At 40.7% G+C, this 27,371-nt stretch overlaps 1 protein-coding gene across 1 annotated transcript; it reads left to right on the forward strand.

Moving 5' to 3' along the window:
- Positions 1–257: 257 nt before the first annotated feature.
- On the forward strand, positions 258–27,345 carry trpm5 (transient receptor potential cation channel, subfamily M, member 5). Its single transcript, XM_079666018.1, has 26 exons — positions 258–354; positions 1,927–1,994; positions 4,061–4,217; positions 4,326–4,506; positions 6,656–6,831; positions 6,950–7,127; positions 8,656–8,720; positions 9,112–9,297; positions 9,616–9,715; positions 9,884–10,002; positions 10,747–11,094; positions 11,891–12,034; positions 14,409–14,532; positions 14,728–14,873; positions 15,586–15,698; positions 15,777–15,878; positions 21,206–21,464; positions 23,780–23,898; positions 24,044–24,176; positions 24,554–24,728; positions 24,917–25,085; positions 25,186–25,364; positions 25,665–25,797; positions 26,442–26,514; positions 26,621–26,711; positions 26,834–27,345. Exons 1-26 carry the CDS (start codon positions 328–330, stop codon positions 26,977–26,979), a joined length of 3,711 nt encoding a protein of 1,236 aa, XP_079522144.1. The 5' UTR covers positions 258–327; the 3' UTR covers positions 26,980–27,345.
- Positions 27,346–27,371: the final 26 nt, after the last annotated feature.

Genomic DNA, 27,371 nt, shown 5'->3' on the forward strand with positions numbered 1-27,371 from the left:
TCAAGTTTGGAATTGTAATTCGTTCCCCCTCAATGGATGTGCCAAGGTAGAAAATAAACACAAAGGTAGCAGTTTTTAAAGTATTTGAAATAAGCTTATTTCATTAGGCAGCAGGAATATGCGGTCCTAGTGAGGGTGATTTGCAGCCGCTGAGCGACATGCAAAGCAAAGGTGCACAGCAGAGTCTGGGATTGGCCGGAGACAGGGAGAGCCCCACCTTTGCACCACCTGATCGCCCAGGTAGTTCATCTGACCTGAGGGCAGTGATGAAAAATATCTGTTCCCTGACAGTTCAGCAGGAGGAGGAGAGGAACCATTAATAGAGCCATGCAGGAGCAACAAGGCACACGTCTGGTGAGTAAATGCAGTGCAGCACCTGTTGTTTTTATGTTAATCACAGTCAGGACGTCTACATTTCACCAGGTGAAAATATTATTTTCAGGTAATATGTTTGTTCTTTGATGTCCAGTGATTTCAGAGAGTCTTACTGTATTTACACAATGACTTGTAGGTCAAGGGTAATATAGCAATATGGGAAAAACATTATTTTGTGTGATGTAATGTAAAATGTATTAGGATTTGTTTAAGAGTGGGACTGGAAGATGAACCAACCAAAGTTGTGGAACCAATCTTTTTTGTTAGCCATCCAATCAACAGAAATTTCAAGAGATCCCTAAGTATCTCACAATCATTCACAAATCCCTATTACTCACTTGCACATACTTACATTAGTAACAGACGCTTTTTGTATGCAATATCAAACCTCTTTTGTTTATTGTTAAAACAAATATAGATTTTTATTCTCATTATTATTTTCAAATGCTTTAAAATGTTGAGATTCTTTAACAAATATAGTTTTTTCCAATATGTATCACCGTTTTCTCAAAACATAAATCATTCCATTTCTAAGGAAGTCTCTACATGTCTCTACTTTACATGTCTAAAGGCAGTTGCTGGGCTAATGTAGCTGTGTGTTTGCTGCCTGCTAGCCTAGATTAAGACATCACACATCTTCATTAGTTCATTATTAGTTCATTATGCCAGGTTAAAGCAAGATGTTGTGTGTGTGTGTGTGTGTGTGTGTGTGTGTGTGTGTGTGTGTGTGTGTGTGTGTGTGTGTGTGTGTGTGTGTGTGTGTGTGTGTGTGTGTGTGTGTGTGTGTGTGTGTGTGCGCAAAGCTTTGCATGAAAATTGCCCTGTTTGCATAGCCAGTAAACTCTTCCCTCCCAGATTCCGACCCTAGTCAAATAAAGGCCTCCACAATCAGCTGGTCACTTTAGAACAGAAGGCTAAACACAAATTGACTCTGAGTCTGTGTGTGGGGCACCATATTTAAACACATTCCTATATTCAAAGTACCCATGGAGAAATATGCGATTGGGCTGCCTTTTTGTTCTAATCATGTTCCCTAAACAGCCCACGCAAATACGGCTGGCTGATAAAAGTCTGCGTTTTCTCAGGCAAAACAATAATCGTATCAATAATGAATGAGGTTCCTTTCTGAACTCAGTGTCATTTATTTCTATGAAATTAACCATTCCCAGATAAACAACATGTGACTGTTTTCATTGTAAAACATTAACTAGCTGAGTCATAAAGTCAAAAACAATCCCAGGCTGCTTAATAAAATCTAAATGCATTATTGTCATTTGACAAGGGTTTTATTTTTAGAGATTCTGGGGAAAAGCCACAGTGTTGTGTGACCTAGTTTTATTTGTTTCATGTGTATGAGTGACAGTGTTTTGTGGAGTTCTAGTTAAAAAATCATGCAGGAAGCACTTTGCATATGAGGCGAGGATGAAAATTCTGCCAACTTTGCATTGACCACAAGTACTTCTAAGAGCCTTCCCCTCTGTGAAAAGAGTGCTGAGCGAGTCATGATGGGTTTTAGAAGAATGGACATAATATATGTGTATTTGTTTTCAGGGGAAACTGAAGCCGCAGACACGATGTTTGAGATGTGGGGAGGTGCTGGAGTGGTCAGAGGAACACAGGTGTGTGTGTGTGTGTGTGTGTGTGTGTGTGTGTGTGTGTGCGTGTGTGCTTTTGTGTGTTTGTGTGTGTGATATACTCTACATAAGATTCTAGCGACCTGACCTGAGCTCTTATCTGAAACAAATGATATGCTGTTCAGTATTCGTGATAGAGATCACCATCACATCATTTGCAAGCAATCAGATCAGACTTGTGGTTAGCAGTCCTTAAGTGGAAGAGGTGCTACAGGAAGCAAACATTTGTACTGCAGAAATGCCTTAATTAAATCCAATTTGAAGTTTTTTATACTTCAATTATTCATGAGAATGTTCATAAGTAGCTGTAGAAAAGTAGAATGCTTTATCTTAGAGCATAGGCAATGGGCCTTATTCTTTATCCAGCAGATTATAGACACAAGAGCCCAAAAAGCCTTGCACACTCGTCTAAATTAGTTATTTTCATTGATAGAACAATTTGATGAGGTCTAACATCAATTGGATTGTGACTCTGTCTTGAAATGTTAAGGCTTTGCCCAATTAAATATGAAATAGGTTATATTATACAGTAGTGAGATATGCCCAATTTTATTTTTCAAATATATAAAAAATAACTAAATTATACCAGGGTGTTTGTGATCATTCAACTGTGTTTAATGCCAAACATGGCCACAACTGGATTTGTATGCAGCATGGGTTTGAGAAAACCCTGGATATTGGTGGAACTCACATTTTTTATTTAAAAAATGGACCTTGTCTGTGTGAGGTCACCCTTTGTTTTGTTAACTACCTAGACCTAAATGTTTGCCTTTTGGCCATTGCCATATTATTTGCTAGAATGGCAGTATTTGGACTAGGTGGGGATGCTGGAGAAGAGCAAGGTCCAGCAGAACAGTTCTATTAGTTTAACAAACACATTTCAGCTGGCTTGGTTCGCAAGGTGCATCCATTCACAGTAATTCACTGTAACTGTGATATTAAAGGCTTACTTATTTTAGGCATAAAGAAAACAAACATTGACATGCATGTCATATAGATGGACCCCATTTAGCTGTAAGAGTCCTGTAAATAATTGTACAGACATCTCTTTTATGGGTCTAAGTGGGAACTGTTCTTTTAGTTACAGTACTGCGAGTGGTCACTGAAAAAAAATGGAAGCAAGGCTGAGCAGTGGTGGCATATCCAGTTCTACAACACACCCATGGTCTTTAATAACATTCTTGCTAAACAACACTGTGGTAGCAACTTGTCATCCACAAGGTTGCCAAGCACGAGAGCATACCATGATTTATCGTCTGTTTTACTTTAATTGGGACCATCATTTACAAAACCAACATCATGCTGTGCAGAGTCTTTAACTATAGCAATTGAGATCATAAAGTCATCAATATTTCCTAAGTTAAAAGTCATTGTTAGAATAATTCCCTCATAGTCTTTTGCACAATCAGGAATCCTTCCTGCTGGCTAGCATGAATTGAAGATTAAAGCAATTCTACTTTGGCCAGAGGTTGCCCCTTCGTGGAAGGTGATTTTGGACAGAAAATGGTGTGGCGTACATCGAAAAATGCCATCTAATAATTCTGTCCAGGAGTTATGAAGGGGTTAATAAATGACCATGTGGTGTTATTAATCTGTTTTTCATTGGCCCGTGGCTTAACTTTACTGCAAACATCATTGATGAGTAGCTTTCGAAAAGTCCCGCTTAAAAACACTCAAATAACGAAGAGAACAACACAATTACCTCCTTTGCAGACCAAACCACAACTTGGTGTATAAAGCACTGATTTAATGGCTATAGGGTAGATTTGCATTTTGTATTAGAAATTACAGACTAAAAAAGCAATACGTTTCAGAAGGTGGACCTTAATTTAAGGGCAAGGGATTCCATAGTTTTATTTAAATTATTGCAACACTATGGGAGAGCATGAATATAAAATAGTCTTGTTGAATGTTTATGAGGAGCATAGTGAGATGGGGGTTCCAGGTGAGCTGAAGATCAGAGAGTGTGCTACAGTAGAGCTGTCTTATCTTTTGTGTGTTGGTAGAAAGGACTGTATAATACTTATCTATTGAATGTGTGTATCTCTCAGTGTCCTGCTGGGTTGTTCCTGCTGTTCTACAGTGGATGAGACACTGGAGAATGTTTCCAGAGGCCTGGCCAGCAGGAATAAGAAGGAGAAGAGCCCCTGGGCGGCGGGAAGGGTGGGCGACATTGACTTCATCGGCACTTCTAAGACGAGAGGAAAGGTAAAGCCTTTCATAAATAAAAACAACCAATATACAGCACAGGTGGAGTTTGCAGAATACATGTTCAGAGGGAAATAATGACGCATCATCTTGTCTTTTTGTATCCAGTTTGTGAGGGTGCGCAGCAACACAGACCCAGTGCAGATCTACCAAATGCTGACAGAGGAGTGGGGCCTTGCCCCCCCACACCTGGTGGTGTCACTGGTGGGAGGAGATGAGCTGGCTCAGATGAAGCCCTGGCTCAGGGACACTCTAAGAAAAGGACTTGTGAAGGCTGCACAGAGTACAGGTTATAATCAGGGGCTTAGACTGGGATTGGCTCTTGAAATCGACATTCAGTAACAGAGAGCTGGTACTATGTTGCCCTCTATTGGCTGGTAGCTGAGTTATAAAAACACCTCATCAAGATGAAATCCTGTCTTTTATTCTGATGTATGACAATTGTCTTATCAAAATAATGTGTTTTGAAGTTGCATGATGAAAGTTTGTCTTATTGTTAATGCTCGTACACATAATGCTTTACAAACAAATATGACATTAACACTTTTTAATAACCACCAATAAGAATGGGTGATTAGTTTATAAAGTATCATAGTTGATATGAAACAATAACAGTTACGTCCTGATTACATTGTGAACTGTTCAATTATAGTTGATTTTTGCACACTTAACCGCGTTTTACATACAATACTAAGCGTTTGTTACCCTAGGACAGTGGTTCTCAAACTTTTTCAGTCAGGCCCCCCCTTAAGAGAAAAAAAAAAGTCGGGCCCCCCCCAACAGAAATAGTCAGGCTCAGTGGCGGCGCCAGAGATTTCTTTTGGGGGTGCTATGGAGTAGCTTGACGTTTCATAGAGGGTGCTCAAACATTTAGGGTTTCCCATTAATGTACCGGTCGTTACAGTGGAATTTTCTACTGCAACACCACACACAAACACACACAAACACACACACACACACACACACACACACACACACACACACACACACACACACACACACACACACACACACACACACACACACACACACACACACACACACACAGTGTACCCGCGACTGTTACAGTGAAGGCTCAATAATCAGCTCACGGCATATAGGTGTAAGCAGGGGTCAAGTGCTATTTTTATGGGTGGTGTGTCCCATAGGGGGGGTCCGGGGGCAAGCTCGTCCGGGAAGATTTATTTTTAGTTAAGTTAAAAGCATCAATCTGGTGCACTTTGAGAGCAAAATGAAGAGATCTATGGATCTCTCAACACCCATTGGAAACAGAACTGTAAACAGATTTACTTTTTCTTTATGGATATTTTACAAATCACCCTTTTAAACGTTATTCTTGTTTTAATGTCATATAGTAATTCATACCTGTTTTTCATTTATTCTCTAATTTTTTTATAACTATAATGATCATATAAACGTATGCCTCAGAAATAATTGTTTACATTAATCATGACCAAAACGTTTGAGAGCCACTGAGATTACTTAGACTAAAGTTAACTATCTAAACACTGAGAGAGTCCTTTAGTTCACTGAGACTCTCAGTCTGACAGGAGAGGACTCTCCTCCACTTTGTTGTTGAAAAAGCTCCTTATATCCGTTAGCGTAGCTCGCTAGCACCAGAAGCTAACAACAACGATCTCCGGTACCGGTACTCTCGCTCGCGCAAACAAAATGGCTCGTTCCACACACACACACACACACACACACACACACACACACACACACACACACACACACACACACACACACACACACACACACACACACACACACACACACACACACACACACACACACACACACACACACACACACACACACACACACACACACACAGAGCCGAGCCGAGCTTTAATGAAACTCAGAGACCCAGACGTAATAGTACTGCATCATATTATTTTCGAATAAATAATTTTTCAATTTATGATTTTTTTTTTTTTATATTTTTTTTTAATAACCATTTTTCCTCCAGGTCTCTCACGCCACCCCCCACTTTGAGAACCACTGCCCTATGATACGAAAGATCTTGAGAAATGTTGTGTAAAACATCTACAAACAATAAATAGATAGATGAACCAGAAACCTATTAACAATTGAACAATTATTACATATTCGTCTAAATCATGTTTATAGATGCCTTTACGTATTATTTACCATTTCAAACGTAAACGCTTCAACCTGATAAAAACTATCCAACTCATATTTATTGACCGTTTACATACCAAATATAAACCATTAACAGATGTACTATTAATGTAAATAAATCAAAAAAATCTATTTCATTTGATCAGTGATGGTTATTACAATGTCTCACTTATAAATTATATGACATAATTAGCATTATCACTAGGACAGCTGTTAATATGAAACCCAGAACAGTACTTTCTGGTCTGATTCACAGACATAGCAGAGACTGCAGCTGCCTCTTTGTTTTCTAGGGGCTTGGATTCTGACTAATGGCCTTCGCTTTGGCATCACTAAGCACTTGAGCCAGGCGGTGAGGGATCACTCGTTGGCCAGTACTTCCTCTAAAGTTCGTGTAGTGGCCATTGGCGTCACACCCTGGAACATGATCCACAACCGAGAGGCATTACTCACCAGCAACTACACCAAGGTTTTATGTTCACAGACACTTAATATAGAGCAATTGAAACAGATATTTGAGAAATATATTAACATCCATAACATCAATGTCTTCTGTTTGTCTGCATACCTTCATTCTTGTTCTAAAGGTGGACGAGCCTATCGCATACAAGCCACAGGACTTGCCCCATGGCTCGGTGTATTCCCTGGACAGCCACCACTCCCACTTTGTGCTGGTGGAGGAGGATCCCAACAGACCGGGCGCCACCAGTGAAATGAGGGTGAAGCTGCTCAAGCACATCTCTCTCCAGCGCACTGGTTATGGAGGTAAAGCAGCCCTTTAACTCTCGCTGGAAACAAGAAATTCAATGTCAATCCTTTATTTAAGGAGTAACAACATACCCGGTAGTTGTGCCATTTGGGCTAGCTTGCAGCCGTCTTCGGCTCTATCTTGGATGAGTATTGCTACAGCATGCTTCTCTGTGATTCAGCGAAGTTCCCTCAAAGGAGCATCGGGGATGTATATTTCATCGCCCACATGCTCATGCAGACCAGACATGGATTAATTCATAAAAACATGGCTCAGGAATGCTGCAATGGAAATCAAATGTTGCCTCTTATGCCTTTCTAGGTTAGATTTGTGAAAAAGTTGCATAATAGTTTATCTGTCTGAGAATACTAGCATATAGTAGGCCTATGCTTTTATTATTATACAGATCATGGCCTACTAAGTACACAGATAAATATGACCTTATATCATAATTTCATAAGAGCTGTGAGATGGTAGTCAGGAAATAATAAAAATGCTACAGTATGAAATGAAACAGTTTTACTTGTTGAAATCTAGGTAATTTTACCCCACTCTAAAAATGCATTACTTTTCGGTTTACTGCTCACAACTTAGAGGAAAAAAGGGTTGTTTTACAGCTGGAAGCAGAAAACCTATGCACCATTCACACAACAGCGAGATCTAACACCACCGTGGTAAGAATGTGTGACACTCTGAGATGCACAAGATATCAATCAATCAATGTTTATTTATATAGCCCAATATCACAAATGTTACATTTGTCTAAGTGGACTTCACAGTTTGTACAGAATATCAGTATGACAATACGACACCCTCTGTCCTTAGACCCTCACATCGTACAAGGAAAAACTTCCAGAGAAAACCCACAGTTTAAAGGGAAAAATGGGAGAAACCTCAGGGAGAGCAACAGAGGAGGAATCCCTCTCCCAGGACGGACAGACGTGCAATAGATGCCGTGTGTAAATTGAAAAGATAATAGATTTGCAACATAGGTAGTCCAAATGTTTGGAAACGCATGTGTCTATAATAAGAAGATGAATCCACGAGGATATCCATCCAGGACTTATGATCCAGGACCACAGCAACAGGCACAGCCACGACTCAAGATCCAGGGCTCGCGATCCAGGACTCAGGACCACAGCAACAGGCACAGCCACGACTCAGGATCCCGGCGTAGATAGACACCAAAAAGACATTTGGGGGAAGCTGGGCTATTCGGAACATGAGAGTACACAGGTACAGACAGAGAGAAGGAAGAAGTAAGGTGTCCCCCGACAGTCTATTGCAGCAAAACTAGGGGCTGAATCTAATCAGCCCTAACTATAAGCTTTATCAAAAAGGAAGGACTTAAGCGCACTCTTAAAAACGGATAGGGTGTCTGCCGCCCGAACACAAACTGGAAGCTGATTCCACAAATGTGGAGCTTGATAAGAAAAGGCTAAGATGTTATTGTAATTGTAATTGTATTGTAATGTATTGTATTGTATCGTATTGTATTGTAATGTAATTGTAATTGTATTGTATTGTGCTTGTTTTTGCTTGTAGGTGCAGGCAGCTTTGAAATACCTGTTCTGTGTCTCTTGGTGCACGGAGAGCCCAAGATCCTAAAGGTGAGTTTAATTTCAATACGCTGTGAATGTTACTCAAGCACTTTAAAGAAGTGACCGCTAAGAGAACTTTTAAGAGCTGGATGTCTTTCTCATATCAATTTGCATCTGACTAGTAGCTTAGACTTGAGAATAAGATTCTTGGTTTTGCCACCTCCTGAAGTCTCGGGCCAAAGCCAGACTGAGAAACAAATTATTTCTATCTTTCTCAAAAACTAATCTCTTGGGCTTGAGAGCCTGTCAACTCACAACATTTGCATAAATAGAGCTGCAACAAAAAATATGGAAAACAGCTCACACAGATCAATATAATTCTTGGTTAATGTTTAGATGAGAAGTTATTTAGTGAGAATGAGGATGTTTGTGAGTCTGCACACTGTGTCTCTGTCTGCAGAGAATGTACAAAGGCATTGGCAATTCGACACCATGGCTGATCCTGGCAGGCTCGGGAGGCGTGGCTGACATCCTTGTCACGCTGATGAATAGGGGCTGCTGGGATATGGACAGCGTTCATGAGCTGCTGCTGGACACCTTTCCAAATGCCCACCACAGCACGGACATCAGTAACTGGGTCAAACTGGTGAGAGCGATGTGCACAACATGGAGGCAGACACACACACACACGGATATTAACATCACAAGACTTAAAACGATGCCAGAAAAATGGGGCACACTGGGGATGATTGCGAGGGATGCTAATGTGGGATTTCCATCCTTATCTTCAAAATGTGTATGTGATGACCTAATTAAACATAAGGAGGAGGAGGGAGAGGTACTTATAATTAAACATATGTTCAAGCTAACAAACACAGGGTAGAGATTGTTATTTCAGAAAACATGGTACAATGCTTCCCTCATAAGATGAATTATTAATAACTATCTGTCACCCTGCCATTAGATCCAGAAGATACTTGATCATGGGCATCTCCTCACCGTCCACGACCCTGAACAGGAGAGCTCTGAGCTCGATACGGTCATCCTCAAAGCTTTAGTCAAAGGTAGAGTAACTTGTGAAAGATCCCTGATCAAGAAAACTGCAATTTTCCAAGGCTTTAAAATCACAGCACTGGTTTTGCAATTTGAGCGTTGCATGGGGAGAGATCACTAAATTAGCACTTCATGGTTGTGAACTTGTTGACATTTTTTATGTTGTGTGTGTTTTTCAGCTTGTAAGAGCCAAAGCCAGGAAGCTCAAGACTTCCTGGATGAACTGAAGCTGGCTGTGGCCTGGAACAGGGTGGATATTGCCAAGAGTGACATATTTAATGGAGATGTGGAGTGGAAGGTGAGCCAATATAATTGGATTAGGGATTTCTCACACTCAGGTAATTAACATATTCAGTGTGGTTAAAACTGTGAAGTTCAATCTGCAATCAAGTCAGAGTTTAGCGTAATTAACTGCAAATGAGTATCTACTACCTGACAAGCAGTTCTGTGAGTCTGTGCTTCAGCACAATGATGCTGTGTAGACACATCCATCTAAAAGCCAACAAGACATTTCACTTAAAGCCATTTCAGCCTGATGGTGGCATTAGAGGGTCAATCAGGGGATCTTCAAAATTAGTAAGATTCATCTTCTGGGGACCACGCATGTACAAAAGCATCCCATCCAATATTATTCAAGATATTTAATTGTTTTACCAAATTGGTGAACCGAACAACTGAGCCAACAACGAACCAAGAAGCTGACTAAACAACTAGCCAATCCACCAAATAAAAGACCTAACAACCAAATTACCAACCAGATGGCTGACTATATATAACCCCTAGGGCCATGAAGCTAAACATAATTCGGTCAAAAATCTAGTTAGTATAAGCATTTATTTCATCTTACATGTTATTTATTTATACTTGTAGTAAATCAATATCTAAGGGACTTATTGACTAATGACTAAGTAGATAACAATCAAATAAGGGTGGCAAGCCACTATACATTAAATAGTACAACAATTAGAAAAACATTTTAACAGGAAAAAGAGAAAACAGGTGCTTCAGGAGTCATTGTTAAAAAGTTACATTATTTTTACAGGCCTGCGACCTTGAAGAGGTGATGATGGACGCACTGATCAATGACAAACCTGACTTTGTGCGCCTCTTTGTTGACAACGGCGTGAACCTGGGCGAGTTCCTCACCTACGGTCGTCTACAGGAGCTTTACTGGTCTGTGTCGGAGAAGAGTCTCTTTCACAACCTGCTCCTCAAAAAGTACGAGGAGAAGCAGCTTCTGCTCGGAGCTGCCAGAACACCTGGCCCACCTGGGCACCACCCGCCGGAGACAGGGGAACGCAAGCCTCGCTTCACCCTCTACGAGGTCGCCAAAGTGCTCAAGGACTTCCTCCATGATTCCTGCAAAGGCTTTTACCAAAAGATTCCCACAGTAAGTGATCAAAAGTTACAATAAATCAAATATATTCACAGCAACAAACAAGAAATCATTTTCACTGATGAATAAAGTTCCTCCTTGTAATTGCGTCTGGCAGCAGTTCTCAACCTTTTTTGGCTTAAGCTGACCTGCAATGCAACAGTCTACTTCTTCCCCCATCTCACAGTCTGTATTTGTCTATGAGCTGTGAGTAGAGAATACATTTCCATCTCAGACCTTTTCTTTTGAAAGTGTTAGAAGTCTGAAAGATGCACTGAGATAGTCAATATACAGACCTTGTGGTAAACTTACTCCAGGAAAACAATGAATGTTTAATGGCAACCCCAACCTGCACCTGTAGTACACAATAAGCTGTCACAACCTACAACTATCTTCACTAGTTTTACTGTTTTCTATTGTATAAGTAAACATGCGACCCTGAGATTTTCTTGAGACCCACTAGTCCTTACAAGTTGGGAACTAAGGGGCCTAACAAAAGGAATATATGGATCATCACACACCAAACTTTCTGTAACAACATAAATATTCCCTCATAATTTGCAAATATTGGTTTCCCATCTCTGTGTTGTGGAATGTATGGTGTTTGCTCTGTATCAATCTTTGTCTGTCTGTTTAGCATGCTTCATACATTTTTGAAATCCTCTGTTTCCAGTTGACATCGCCCAGGCAAAAATAACCTCATTGGCAGAGGAAGTAATTAGTTTATGGAATGACTCATGTAATAATTGCAGGTTTCTATGTGCAGCTTCTCTGTTTACTATGCATATTAAATTCTGTCTGTGGGCTCCAGGAGAAACCGGCAAAGGGTCGACTGTTCCATAGCCAGAAGAACCTGCCGGAGTTAGAGCAGCGCTGCGAACATCCTTGGAGAGATCTCTTCCTCTGGGCTGTCCTTCAGAACCGACAGCAGATGGCTAACTACTTTTGGGCTATGGTGAGTCTTGTCAGTTTCTTTAGTCAGTCCTGCTCCAACTTATACTATTTCAATTCTGTCAAAAAGTCATTATGTGCCCGGCATTGGCAAACAATGATTAATTCCAAACTGAATCGAGTTGAATTATACTGTGCGAGTTTGTATTCCGCATTAAGTCTGAACAAGAGTGATGAGGGCCCGAACAGTGCAGGTGCAGGTCAGTCCTGCCATATGAAAATGTCACTTCAAGATAAAAGAGCCCAGCAAACGGCATATTTAAGAACTCAGGTGAACTGAAAAAGATATCTTATCTCCAAGAACATTATTCAAATGAAGGACATGCTGCATCATAGGGCACTGAATTCAACGAGCTGTCCTGATGAAGTTAATGGGAAATATATCCTTAAATGGGATTGATGCCCTATGAATGGTTTAAAGGACACAAATCAATGATAATTGTTCTTTGTTTTCAACATCTTTTCAAGACACCTTTAATTTCTTTATTGCCCTTTCCCGAACTAAGAAGAACCAATTATTGTAATCTCACAAGCGGTCACCCTCATCTGCTCCTTTACTGCGTCTTATTTCAAACATTATCGGAAATTATGGTAATTGCATTCAGTGTGTGTACAGCCCCCACTGCAAATCTTTTTTCCTCTCTCACTCTGGCTGGGATATCTGAATTCCTAATGTCATTGTTTGAAGTATCTCTGGTGTTGAAGGCCTCATCACTATTACCCTTGCAGGATTGCTTATGCTTGCAAATGGTTTCATATTTAATGTATAAATGAACCCAGGAGCAACATTATACAGCAGAGACCTATTATCTTTTGTATTGATCTTTTGACTTAAGAGGGTTGCATTTCAGTATATTGCTGTTTATTTACACATTGTTTGTCCAATAAAGGATATTTCAGTTAAAGGTAACAAGGACCTAATATATAGAAAGTAACAACAATACAATATACATAACTTACTAAAAAATACCATATTATACAATACCAAAATGATATATATATTTAGTAAAAGTTGACTAGTTCATCTTCTGTATTCCTATACTAATCTTCTTTCTTCTATCCTCGCATGTATGTATGTATGTATGATTGACAAAAAAAACAACCTGGTGTACACATGCTTCAAAAGACTGTGTTTGTGGCGTTTACAGGGGGTAACATGATGTACTACGTGCTGGATAGTGAGCAGACTACTTCTTGAAGAGTGTTGTTCCACACAAAGAGAGCCTTTGTTGTTTTAATTTCCAGTCATTATGCAAAGCTAAGCTAACTCTCTCCTGGCTCCAGCTTCATATTGCATGGATAGACATAATAGTGTTATCAACCATCTTCTATGAGTCACTGTAAGAAAAGAAAGGAGAACTGTTTTGCACATCTCTAACCCTTTACTAAAAAGTTGGATTTTGTTAAAAAAATACAAACTATGTTCCACAACGTCAGGTCAACACAGTCTTTGGTTTCCACTTCTTCTTGTAAATGAATAAATCAACAAGCAGACATGCTGATGTATAGTTTGAACATCCAAGCGCATCATGTCACTTAGACTTAAGTCAATGAAGTCATATAGTTGACTATGATGAATTACCTATTCTTAACAACGTTTTGGCATTGGATCTTTAAGTGCAATGAAATGAAGTAAAGTATGCATGAATTATTGTAGATATGAAAACACTGAAGTGCTTTACGCATGGGCAGGGGTGGACTGGCCATCTGTAGAATCTGGAGAATCACAGAACGGCGGGCTCGGTTTGCTGACGGCCGGCACCGCCCTTCATTTTTTATGTATTTAAACGGCATCATGGAAGTTGCGCTGACAGATGACAGAGGTCCAACGTTTCCCCGCAGCTAGCCCCCCGTTGACAGTTCCCCCCCGTTCACGTGGGCTGGTCTGGGTGAGATTTCATAGCCGATGTTTAGTCCCAGTCCGCCCCTGTGCATGGGGGTAGTTTTTCTTTATCTCAGGTCTTTAAAAGCAGCACTTAAGTCATCTCCAAGGTGGGACGGGTCCACTAGGGTATGGAACCTGCTATCACACCTACTCAGGCTGGTGAAGACAGGCTATAATGACAACTAAGGCATGGATGTTTCCTGAGGCTGTTAAAAACACATATACAACTTCAAATATGATCAGTTGAGCAGCACAAAATTGCTTACATGTCATACAGGTCTTGAGTTTAACAGCATTGGATTGTAAGTGTTATACTATCAAATTCCAATCACCCTGAAAGCCTTTAGAAACACTCCGTGGACTTGCAGGTATAAATGTATGTACTGCAGCCTGATGCATACGGTACACACAGCTTTCTAAAACTCTAAAGTAGATTTTTCAGATTCCTCTCTCAGACCTATTTCTTGGATCCAGCTTTCTTTTAATCCTTCAGGGCCCTGAGGCGGTTGCGGCAGCGCTGGCAGGTTGTAAGATTCTGAAAGAGATGGCTCGACTTGAATCTGAGGCTGAGTCTGCACGTAGTATGAAGGAGGCAAAGTATGAGCAATTCGCCCTTGGTGAGTACACAAACCGCTCGATGACAAAAGCTGGCATTGAGATTAGAAAAGGCAAAGGTCAAGCTTAGTAAGAGGTACACTCACCGCCCTTAACAACACAAACAAACAGATCCCACTGGAAGGGATTGAAATATGAATCTGTGCAAATTCTTCCAATGTAGCTGTGGTTGACTGTGACTGTTCTTATTGTGGCAGATGTCTTCGGAGAGTGTTACTCCAACAGTGAGGACAGGGCTTATGCTTTGTTAGTGAGAAGAACACACTGCTGGAGCAAATCTACCGTCCTTAACTTGGCCACTGAGGCTGATGCCAAATCCTTCTTTGCCCACGATGGAGTTCAGGTAACAAGGAGGCACATCACTTATTGTAAAACATTGAACGTTACCCAACATTTACAATATTATTCCTTTTATTTAGATAGTTATAGTTTATTTCGCTACCTTCTGTGTTAAAATACTATTTTGCCCTGCAGTTATTTCAATATGACTATCAAGGCTATTGCAAACCATTTGACGCTTATTTTCAAAGTCATATCATTCTGCTAGTCACTTTCCCTTGAATAGACGTCCTTGATCTTCCACAATGTCACAATTGAGAGTTAATTGCCATTCAATGTCAGCAGGGAAAGTGAGTCTGCAGAAAACTCCTGACAGCAAAGTATTTTATTTGAAGCACAAAACATTTTTTAATAGGAAGCTGCGTTGTGTTTCAATAGAATGTGGATTTTACTGGTATGATACAAAAGGTGGACAAACTCATGACTAAGCACCAGGTGTCCTTTCATTCAAGCGACTCATCAAACTGCAACAAGACAGCTGTGGAGAAGGAAACGGTTCACACGTCCTGTGAAATGGTTTGATGAGGAGGCACAATTAGCATTTTTGCTCTGTAAACCAGCTGGAGCACCTCTGATGCTTTCATGGATTTAGTTACAATACTCGAGGGCAGAAATACTCTAAGGCCTATGGTGCCCTCTTGTGTTACATGTCATTGAGCTTTGTGTTACCCTGTCGATTTCAACCTAATTAATACAAAACTAAACTTTTACTGCAGGCTCTCCTCACAAAGATATGGTGGGGCGCGATGACGACAGACACATCCATCTCCAAACTTGTGGTGTCTTTCTTCTGTCCGCCACTCATCTGGACCAACCTCATAAAGTTCAGGTGATCAATCTTATGCCGACACAGCATTTGTCTTTCGTTCCATTGTGTGTCCTGACACTCTGTTATTTTTGTTCTCAGTGAAGAGGAATTTGATAATCGCAATAACCGCGAGGAGTTTGTGGAGCTGGACAGTCTGGATACAGAAAAGGCTTTGCTGATGACTGATGACGATGACCCTTTGTGAGTTTGCTAAGGAATATTACTCACTTTGATGATAAATTAATAAATAATTTTTTAAGATGTTAATGTCTTTCTGAAATATTTAGCATGATGTGCCGTTTATATTGCAGTCGTTCATCTGTTTATTTCAACTTTAAAGGGCAACAATGCACATTTCCATTAATATTTGTGTTTCTTAAGAGTCAAAAAATGTTGGTTAAAATGAATAACTCTCTGCCATATCCAAATGTGTATCTTTATCACGTTAAAAATCGGGAACAGCTCTACAGAAAATGCATTGGGGAAGATTTTATGATAGAGAGCACACAGGGCAATGTTCTGAGTATAGAAGTACGTTTTCTATTTCCCAACTGAGAACACTACAATATAATAAAGCTTATATGCGTATAAAAGTAAGGAAAATGTCCACACTGTAAAATGTTTGGCTGTAAAATTACAGTAAATTACTGGCTACTAGTTGCATGGATTTCACAGTACTTTACTGTAAATATTTCACAGTAATTGACGGTAAATATTTCACAGTAATTTACTGTAGATATTTTACAGTAAATTAGAATAAAAGTACAACTAAATACTATGACTTTACAGTTTCCATGCCCATGGAATTACTGTGATATAGCAGTACAGAGCTGTGGTATTTATGGTACCTTGCTGTAGCCTACATAGATTACAGTAATTACCTGTATTTTCACACTGTAGAAGTAATGCAACACAGTAGCCAGTAATTTACTGTAAATATACAAATGTAAATAATACGATAATATATTGTAAATTTGACTAGTTAACTGGGATTTTACCATAACTACACAATTCAATCAGCTCAATTAAAAAAAGAAAAACAAAGAAAATGCCCATTTTAACTTTTTATTACTCCATTGAAGTGCAAAGTACATTTCACAGTGTCTTGGACATGTTGTTACGGCCCGACACTCTACTCCGCGGTAGTGGCTCGTGTTGAGACCCGCAACCCGAAAGAATACATGCAATAACCGGTACTTGGTAACGAGCATTTATTGATAATCAGCCGTTTGCTCACACAAGCGAAACGGGAAACAAAAAGAGGTCTGGAGGACTGGCCAGAAGGAGGGAACCCGAGCCAGCCACACCTCGGACCATAGGACCGAGAGCTCCCCCCCCAACCATAAATCAAATATAAACCCTATGGGAAACTAAATAAAGCTGGACTACCAGGTCCTCCAGGCTAAACATAAACACATCTGCAAAAATATGGCCTACAGCTCAAAATGGCAAAGAGGTATTCTAAGGACACTGTCTCCGGCGTTAGGATAGGCGAGACATCCTTCTCCTCCAGCTTCTCTTTATATATACACACGGCTGAGTGGAATTTGGAACACCTGGGCAGAGGCGGAGCCAGGGGCAGACCAGGTGCACCTGGGCAGAGGCGGAGCCAGGGGCAGACCAGGTGCAGAAAACAAGGAGGGGAGCACTTAACACATGTCTACACAGACATCCACTCGAAGTCAACAATTTTTCTGAAGAATGTGCTGACAAGGGACATTAAGCCCGTCTCAGGATTAATGCCCAGGAAGCACCTGAAAACAATAAGCCAAAGACAACAATTTAATTTACATAGATTTATATGTTGCACCGTTTATTTTAAGGCACATGCAGTGCAGCGGTGCCCCTTTCAATTTAAAGGTCCCATGTCATGCTTTTCTGGTTATTACCCGTCACCTTCTGTGTTATGAAGGTTTTTATGCATGTAAACGGTCTGAGTCACAAACCCTCAAAGTACACCCTGTAGCGAGCAAAACTCTAACTCAGAAAATACCTCCCCAAAACGCTTCGTTGGAGATACGTCATTGTCCATCTGATTCTTCCGTGTACGCATGATGTCACCGTACCCGGAACGAAATGGACCAATCCGTGGAGCCGTTACGTTACGTCCGCGGAGCCGTTACGTTAAGCCCCCGCTGATTGGTCCAAATTGACCAATCCACGGACTTCCTCACACACACACTCAGTGCAGGCAGCTCTGCTGATTTCTCCTCCCTGGCTGCAGGCTGATAACAGACAGTTGGGATCGCGGCAAAATTCTCTCTGCAGACCCATTCTCACAGCGTTTATCAACCTTTTTCTAACTCAATATCAAGCCACACTTATTGTTTTTACTTCGGCTGTGACTTTGTGTGTGCTCAGGATGAGTTTGTCTGTGTTTCGCTGTGTATTGCTAAACAAGGAAACAACACCTCCACGGAGCTTAGCGCGATTCACAACGTCCCGACCAATCAGAGCACACTGTGCTCACAGGGAGGGTGGGGGCTGGAGCTACTGGAGCTACAATGAGCCGTTAAAGAGCAACTTCCAGGTTAAAGACACCTGTGAATAAATGTGTAGGAAAATGATGAATACACTAGATTTTCAAAAAGATATACAGAAATATACACTACAGTGACATCTGGCGTCGTTTTTGTAAGACATTTTCACTTCCGCATAAAAAAACCTCGGCACGTGACCTCCCGCGTGTGACGTAACATGGGGGAAACAAGGGGGAGAGCGGCCGGTGTAACGTATTAATAAACATGGATCCCAATGCTAGTTTCGACACAGAAGAAGTTGAACATCAATATTCGAATGCATATGACGGACCACAACCTTATAATTATGAGCCTGCTAGGCGTCCAAGAGACCAGGAGCAGCCAAGGATTAGAAGAAATAACGGCCATCGGAGAGAAATTGAGCTGTGGTGTGAGGAGAACCAGTGGAGAACTGGGCAGCTATCTTGGTGAGTGACCGGCGTTAGCTACAGAATGTTAGCTAACGTCACATCACAACATTGTGAAGTTAGCTATCATATATCAGGCTATAACTAACGTAGCATTGATAATATAGTAACGTTACTGGCAGGACTATTGATACTGATCCATAACAGAAACTAATGCGCAAGTATCAGCCGTATCTCGCGTTACCTAATGCAACTCCACGGTGCTGTGTACCGGAGGGGAGATGCGAGATACGGCTGATACTTGACGATCTGGCGGAGAAAGGTTGTGGAGCCTCCGTTGATATGCCGTTGTAAATGGCTTGATGGAAAGCAGGTGTGTAGTCGGGGAGGGTGCACAGCTGATTGCAGCAGGTGAGTGGAGGTTGAGCCGGGAGCCAGGAGTGACAGCCACCACGCACACACTAACAACACAGACAGGGGGAAACAAACAAACACAAAGGAGACGGCTGGAGCAGTACAGCCACCACAGCGTTACCTAATGCAACTCCACACTACGTCTTACGGTGCCGTGTACCGGAGGGGAGAGAGAGAGAGCAGCGAAGGGGGGGGAGAGAGAAGTAATACGGTTTCCTGATAAAGCTGTGGAGAGTATGTGCTGCAGGGAGGTGGATGAACAACGCACCCAGGAACGAACGCTAGCTCCGGTCCTTTTTACTGTGGACTCGATGTCCTGACAGGCTGGTATTTGTGCAACCTACACAAACACAATACTGCACCATGATTACAAATGGTGAAATACAATGTAAAACTACTGAAAAATACCAGCTCACTAAAACACAACCGCTCAACTCAACGCAACTACTAACTTTACCCGCGGTCACGGAGCGTCCACACAGCAGCGTGCGTTGGCGCTTGGCGTTGGGCGTGTCTGAAGCTTGGGGAGTCAACGCGAACAACGCGACAAACAACCAATCACATGAATCTCCCGCCCCCGACATACAAAGCAAAATGCTAGCATTCCATGCTAGCTATATATACTGTCCATGCCTGCTAGCTGTCCACTCAATGTTTAAACGAGGTACACTGGATATAAACTTCCCAAACAGGCGAAAACCTACCAGTTTCACCCACTATCTCTGCCACCTCCCTCCATGCCTGGCTCCTCCGGTTTGTATCCCAGTAGATGAACAGAGACTGATCATACAGCACCGGGTGATTCACTACTCGCAGCATACACGCGGTTTGATTGGCTAGCAGTTTTACTGGCAGATTTTCATAAACGGGATTTGATTGGCTGACGCTGCCGTCGAAGCTTCAAAAGTTGAACATGGTTTAACTTTTGACGCGAGCAACGCATAGCTACGCCCCCCATAATGCAGTTCGGCGAAGCGTGACGTCACCCCATTCAAAGTGAATGGACAGAAGCGTTGAAGCTTCAACGCACGCCGCTGTGTGGACGGGCCGTCAGAGAGCGGAGATGTTTAACCTTTGTGATGTAATATGACGCGTTTGACGTATGACCTTAAAAAAAAGCCGTTTTTAAGAGCAGAGCTCAAAATTGCTCCTTTCCCTCTGAATTCCTGCCCTTATGTCTCGTAAAACATATTAAATCCTGCATTCACTTTTTTAATTGTAATTTTCAAGCAAGTTTAAGCATAAATGTAGAAAAAAAAACCCTGCAAGATGCTCTTTAAAGGCAGAGAGTGAAATTCAGTGAATACACATAGTTTACAGAGATGCTGTATGAGAAACCAATGTGAGTTTGGAAAATTGCACAATATAAATCTATTCTAGTAGACCTCAACAATGGAATTATAATCAGTGGAAATGGCCATGACATGGGACCTTTAAGTAAAACCTGCACCAAAGAAAGCAAGTCGTATTTAAAGCCAGCAAGAGCGATACAAGCAAGAAAATCCCTTAATTTGTTGTGTTATCACAGAGGAGGGTCTGAATACAGTATTTTACTGTGAAATAATACAGTAACATGTTGTGAAATCATGGTAATCATTTATCCTGTACATTCACAGTAATTAACTGTGCCTGTATTGATTTCACTGTGAAATTCAAAATTACAGTATTATATTGTGAACATTACAGGTAAAGACTGTAAGGTGGTAAAACAGTAATTTATTGTAAAATATTACAGCTAAATATTGTGAAATCATGGTAATATTTTACAATGCACCAAATCAGTCTTTCATTGCACATGGAGCAGCCCCAAACGTTATACTTGGCAACAATACAAGTTTTGAGACAAGGTTTCAGGCAATTAAACTGACTTAGAAATTCTTAATTTAGGTGGTATTCCCATTTAATGACCCCAATTACAATTTGTTTTGCAGCCAAGTAAAACACAGGACAAACAAATACTTGAAAAAAAACACAATAATACAACAATGAAAATTAGTAAAAAAATATGCTAAAACTCACCACAGAAGACAATGTCCATGAAGGCAGAACATACAACATGAAGTATGTTTAGCCTGAATCAACAAACCTGACCAGCAACAGCTAAAACAATATCAAAGATCGTACCCTGCTCCAATCATCACATCATTATATACTTGTTAATTTGTCACTTGTTTGTTTTTTGACCGAAAATAGTTCTCAAGTGTTATCTCTACTCTCTGTTCTCCAGGGACTCTTCATCTGGAGATCCTGCAGCTCAGAGCTGTGCCTCTGTCTGGTGGCGTTACCTGATCCGCCGCTGGCGTCGCTTCTGGAATGCTCCTGTCACCGTGTTCCTTGGTAATGTCATCATGTACTTCGCGTTCCTCTTCCTCTTCACCTACGTACTCCTGCTAGACTTCCGCCCACCGCCTCCCTTAGGCCCTGGAGCCCCGGAGATCATGCTCTACTTCTGGGTCTTCACCTTGGTGCTCGAGGAAATTCGACAGGTGACTTGATTGGATTACTTTATAATAACATTTCACAAAATCAAAAACCCAGTGCAGTGTGACACACATTTTGACGCACTGTTATTAGATGTGTTTGCATGACAGCACTCAGACCTGAGAAGTCAGCCATATCTGAGTAGGAGGTGATATGAGTTGCTAAAATTAGCTCATTTTCTCTGGGTTTTTCCGGATTCATGAGCCTTTCACCTTTCTGCCTGACTCCCTCTCAGTGAGCCAGGTCAGAGAAGCAGGAGCCATTATTGCACCGCTCCCGCTGAGCCCACCTCCCCTGGGCACAAAGCCCCAGATAAGGGAGATCAGTTGTATCTCTGGAAAGTCCCTGAGCTGAACAGAACTATGGCAGAGGACTTCAAATAAAGAAGCATAGTATTTCTACTGCGTGACCCTGGCATTCTCCCAAGCCCAGGGGGGCCCGCCTGTCCCCAAAGGAAGACAATGCCACAGGGGCCTTGCTTCTCACCATAGTTGTCATGGTAAACTGAGAGAGTGTAGGTTTAACAGCTTTTTAAATGTGATGGATGGGCTGGTGCAAGGCTGCTCGCTCTCACAAAAACCAATATGCTGTTGCATGAATTGATATGGGCTGGCAGCAATATGTAGCGTCTCATTACATCGACAGACCTCGCCAATGCTGGTGTAGAATTTTCTTCCTTTTACATTAAAGTGCAAACAGCGTATTATTCCTGACAATTTGTATAACATCAGTGTCCAAGGGATTTTACATAATCTGTGTTTTTGTTTCATTGTTATTTATACAGAATATATGACTGCCACTGCAATACCAATACATCAGCGATGACATTTGATCTTATTCCCCTCAGCCTCTAAGTCTACACTTTATGCCTAGTTACCTTCCAGCTCTATTTGAAAATCATTTATGCCCGAAAATGTCAGACTCCATCAGCAGTTCTGCAGATGAAATGCCAAGGAAGTCCTGACTCCCCTACCGCTTTTATTTCATTCTTTTGTGCAATAATACTGTCTCTTAAACTCACTTAAACTCTGAACTATAACGGTTGAATTAAGCACTTGTGGTAGTGCTGATTATACAAATGTGGCCTGTAGAGTACGTAGGTTAGGACACTCAGTCTATCACTTTATGAAAGCAACATGCTTTCCTCAGCTTGTCCTCTAACCAATTTTTCCATCCTGGGACCAAGCACTGTTTTCTTGATGCACTTTTACTGTTTGAACCACAGGAGACAACTTCACCTTCTGCTCTAAGTGCAAGAAACATCTTACAGGGCTGAGAGTTGTGGACACTGCTGTGTACCTGATAACTCCCTTTGGCCCTGAAGGTGTGTCTGAATAGGACATTTAGAAACATGTTTTCTGAAGTAATGCTATTTATACTTCAGTCCCATAGTACAATATATTATGTTAGTGTCACAATATTTTCAAAAAAGGTATCAATCAACACATTAAAACTTGTATATCGTATATTTCAATAGTAACACTTGCAATTACTATGTCTATAATACATTATAATCATTAGCACATGTATATCATGCTTGATAATGTTATTTGAGCAGTGTGTTACTATAGTTACAGTATAAGCTCTCGTTATATTTATAACAATTCATAACAATTATTTTAACTCGATATAAAGTAAAATGACGTATTAGGTCAAATTACTTACTATATACTTACTATTAGCAAAACCACAATACAAACATGATGATAGTGCCATTTATAATTTTACTGCAAATATTATATGATTATATTATTATATATATATTTGAATATTTTTGAATTCTACTAATTCAATATTAATACAGAAAATGCATTACATATAGTTATACTGCATAAAGGATATGGTTCAAATGCAAAATAGGACATAATAAAATATTAAAATGTATTACAACTCTGGGAATGATCTTCGCAGTGTACAATGAAGTGCTATAATACTTGACATTGTAATTCATTATACATAGAAATGCTTAATAATGAGTTTTTTTTCGAAATCATGATGGCTAATAATTATAAAAATGCCTTGGTATAAGCGGATTACAAAACATATGTATGTCTACAAAGCTTTATAGACATAGAAGTTGTATTACCTTTAAAATAAAATTCGTAAAAAAGCTAAACTGTTATACAAGTTGCTTTCTACCCAATGACTAATGCTACTAAAGCACACAATATGCTCAAATATGATAGATGTAGAAAAGAAAGCAAAGTTAATGTTGTGAAAAATGACTGGCTCTGGTTTACTAATGATTTACCTTTTTGTAATGTTTCAAAAGCGTACATGATGTTTAATGAAGAATGAACGTTTCTCTTTAATGACACAGAGCTTCTTCACGGACGAAGAGATGAACATCTTGAAGAAGTTCAAACTTTATGTGGAGGACAACTGGAACAAGAGCGACATGGTTGCAATCTCACTCTTTGTCGTTGGGGTTTCATGCAGGTAAATGATCTTCATTGACATTGTTAACACAACACAGCAGTGCAGATGCTCTAGATGTGTTGCCATGAAGGTCTAGGATATAATAAATGAGTCACTGAATGGGAAGTAGTCCACACAGTAATGTCTGTTTTCTTTGACCCTGTAGGATGGCGAAGAAAACGTATGAAGCAGGAAGGACAGTTCTGGCGATCGACTTCATGGTTTTCACTCTGCGTCTGATCCACATCTTTGCCATTTATAAGCAGCTTGGCCCCAAGATCATCATTGTGGAAAGAATGGTGATAAAAGCACTACTTTATAACATATATAAGCATTTCTTGCTATGTGATCATCAAGTTGTGTTCAGACTTGAGACTTCAGATTTGGGCTTTTCAACCATATTGTTCAGGGGGCCATCTTTCCAGAAGGCTTAGGGCCTGGGGAATGAACCCACACAACCTCTCTCTGGCCTTCCAACCACATTTGCTTCTGCTAATCTGTATTTATTAGGTAGCATTTTGAATAATATACAATACAGATATAGCAACATTTTTGTGATAGGATAAGAAAAAAACCTCACCATGATGATTCTTCACACTAAAATAAACTGTACATTTGACAACCCTCAGATGTCTATGATAACAATACGATACAAACGTGTGTGTTTTCCCAACAGATAAAGGACGTTTTCTTCTTCCTGTTCTTCCTGAGCGTGTGGATGATTGCGTATGGCGTCGCCACGCAGGCTCTTCTCCACCCCAATGACCCGCGGATTGACTGGGTGTTCCGCAGGGCCTTGTACCGCCCCTACCTGCACATCTTTGGCCAGATCCCTTTGGAGCACATAGATGGTAAACTACATGATATGCTTTTTCTGTAATTGTATCCAGAAGACAAGAATTTCAGATCTGGTCTGTTCACTCATGTGTAAATGTTGAATGTTATATTTTAATTGTGTGCAATCAGGGATGCTGTGTTAGCCTGAATGTTTTTGTTCCCTCTACTCACATGTTTTTGTTCTTTCATTAACGGAGCACAGCTGCTCACATGCCTGACATCAACTGCACCAATAACTCCGAGGAGATTATCCTGGGCCTACGGCCGCCATGTCCCAACGTCTATGCCAACTGGCTGGTCATCCTGCTGCTGGTTATCTTCCTTCTTGTCACCAATGTTCTGCTGCTAAACCTGCTCATTGCCATGTTCAGGTCAGAGGATGGGAATACAGAAAGCCATTTGCAATTGACTTATTTACACAACATAAAATCCCCCAAAACATTGATTTTATTGTTTTTTTTCTTCTTACAGCTACACATTCCAGATAGTGCAGGGTAACACAGACATCTTCTGGAAGTTCCAGAGGTACAACCTGATAGTGGAGTACCACAGCCGCCCAGCACTCGCCCCACCCTTCATCATCATCAGCCACCTCTCTCAGCTCTTCCTTAGCCTGATCAAAAGGCCTGCGTCCAAGCAGGAGCATCTTGGTATGAATGTTATGTCTGTGTATTGAAATATATATCCACTAGGCACTATTTAGCCATTATTCCAAACAGATATTGAAACAATTAACTGGCTAAATGAAACACTGGAAACAAATTGCGTGTGTGTGTCTGTGTGTGTGTGTGTGTGTGTGTGTGTGTGTGTGTGTGTGTGTGTGTGTGTGTGTGTGTGTGTATGTGTGTGTGTGTGTGTGTGTGTGTGTGTGTGTGTGTGTGTGTGTGTGTGTGTGTGTGTGTGTGTGTGTGTGTGTGTGTGTGTGTGTGTGTGTGTGTGTTTTTTGCCAGAGAGGGAGCTGCCGGAGGGGCTAGACCAGAGGCTGATAACATGGGAGACGGTGCAGAAAGAGAACTACCTGGCCAAGCTGGAGCGGCAGCATTGGGAGAGCAGCGACGAGAGACTCAAGAGCACCTCTTCAAAGTAATGTTTTGCAATGTAAAAGGAGTATCAGAAGATATCATCTTTTTAGCATGTCATGTGTCAAAGTGGTCCTTGTGTAACCCTCATCCTACAACACTTTATCATAAAATATAACAACGCATTTGGTCACAATACATTACAAACACTGTGTGAATGACTCATTGACCACGCAAAGCTCTTACACATTGCAAACTTTCACTTATTCACAAACAAGCGTTCATAGAGGGGCGAGGGATCAAACCACCAACCCTCCACAGCCATCTGCTGCATCTGACCCTCTTCCAAAATATCTGAGAGTGGACCCCCCCTTCCCATCAGATACAGTCTGATTGTATAAATCATGACAAACTTGAAATCAATAAATGTTACATATTTTAAACTACATGTGTGGAATAACATTTAAAAAAAATGTTTAAACAAGTGAAGGCACTTGTTAGAAAAGAAACACAAAACAAAGATATCAGGTCACTTGGAACAGATTCTAAATAAATCAAATCTGTCTACAGAAAGTAGACATCTAGGGTCTGCAGGCACTCCAGTTAGCAATATTAAAGTTAAAGCTCTTCTGCCCCCTTGTGGTGATTTAAATTTTTTATGGTGCAGCATTGAATTTGATTATAACTGTTTTTTTTATTGTGACCAAGGGTTCAGAGCTTGCTGAGGATTGTCGGTGGGTTCAAGGACCAGGAGAAACGACAGCAGTCCATGGAGGCTCAGGTAAAAGTGACTTCAACAGCACATAATCAAGTTGCAGTAACATATTTCATACTAACTTGTACTGTGACAGTTTGCATTACCCTCAGTCATTCTGCTTCGTCTCTAGGTCAGATATTGCGGAGAGGTGTTGTCCTGGATGGCAGAGTGCTTTTCTCAAAGCACACTGAAGTGCGGGACAGATGCTCCAAAAGTTCCAAGTGAGTCAAATACTAAAAACATGAAAGATTGACTCATAGTTAAGTAGAATAAAGTGATGGTACCTTTGTACTTCTGTATGGATTTTAACCTCATTTTATATTAATATGACATTATATTTCAGTGTCTCTAACAGGCTACCAGGCGAGCGGCTCCACAGACTCACCTCAAAGTCAACCAGAGAAAGAAGTCAAACAGGAAGTGGCTAAAGCCAAACCAGGGCACTCAGGATATGGAGCGAACAAGAAATTCCCTTACATCGACGAATAGAGTAACAGTAACTGGTGGCTCACACGAAGCTATTTATGATGCTATACATATTATTATATTTGTGATTTTCAATATATAATAATACATTTGATAGGGGTAAAATTGGGATTGATTTATTTGGTTGGACTTAAAATGATTAAAATGATGTTGGATTTTTCTCAGATGTTGCCATGGTTATTGAGTGATGGTGCAGGAAAATGTGTATATATCTTAAGAAACTAATTCATTTAATTCTTAAAATAGTTGAGCTTTCAATTTGAAAAGATTTGCCAAATTATAATCATCTGTAAAAGATTACATTTCAGGACACATTAATAGTTATGCTGCCTCCCGTTGTCGTAAGACAAGATAATGGTATTATTCTTTTAGGACATATTTTAACCTTAGTGCAG

The sequence above is a fragment of the Notothenia rossii genome, assembly GCF_949606895.1.
Source record: "Notothenia rossii genome assembly, chromosome: 2".
Taxonomy (NCBI): Eukaryota; Metazoa; Chordata; class Actinopteri; order Perciformes; family Nototheniidae; genus Notothenia; species Notothenia rossii.

Excerpts from the sequence above, each read along its gene's own strand:
- trpm5 (XM_079666018.1), top strand. The coding sequence starts at position 328 with ATGCAGGAGCAACAAGGCACACGTCTG. Across the intron at positions 25,365-25,664 it reads GTCCAAGCAGGAGCATCTTG|AGAGGGAGCTGCCGGAGGGG; the intron begins GTATGAATGTTA and ends GTTTTTTGCCAG. Across the intron at positions 26,712-26,833 it reads AGATGCTCCAAAAGTTCCAA|TGTCTCTAACAGGCTACCAG; the intron begins GTGAGTCAAATA and ends ATTATATTTCAG.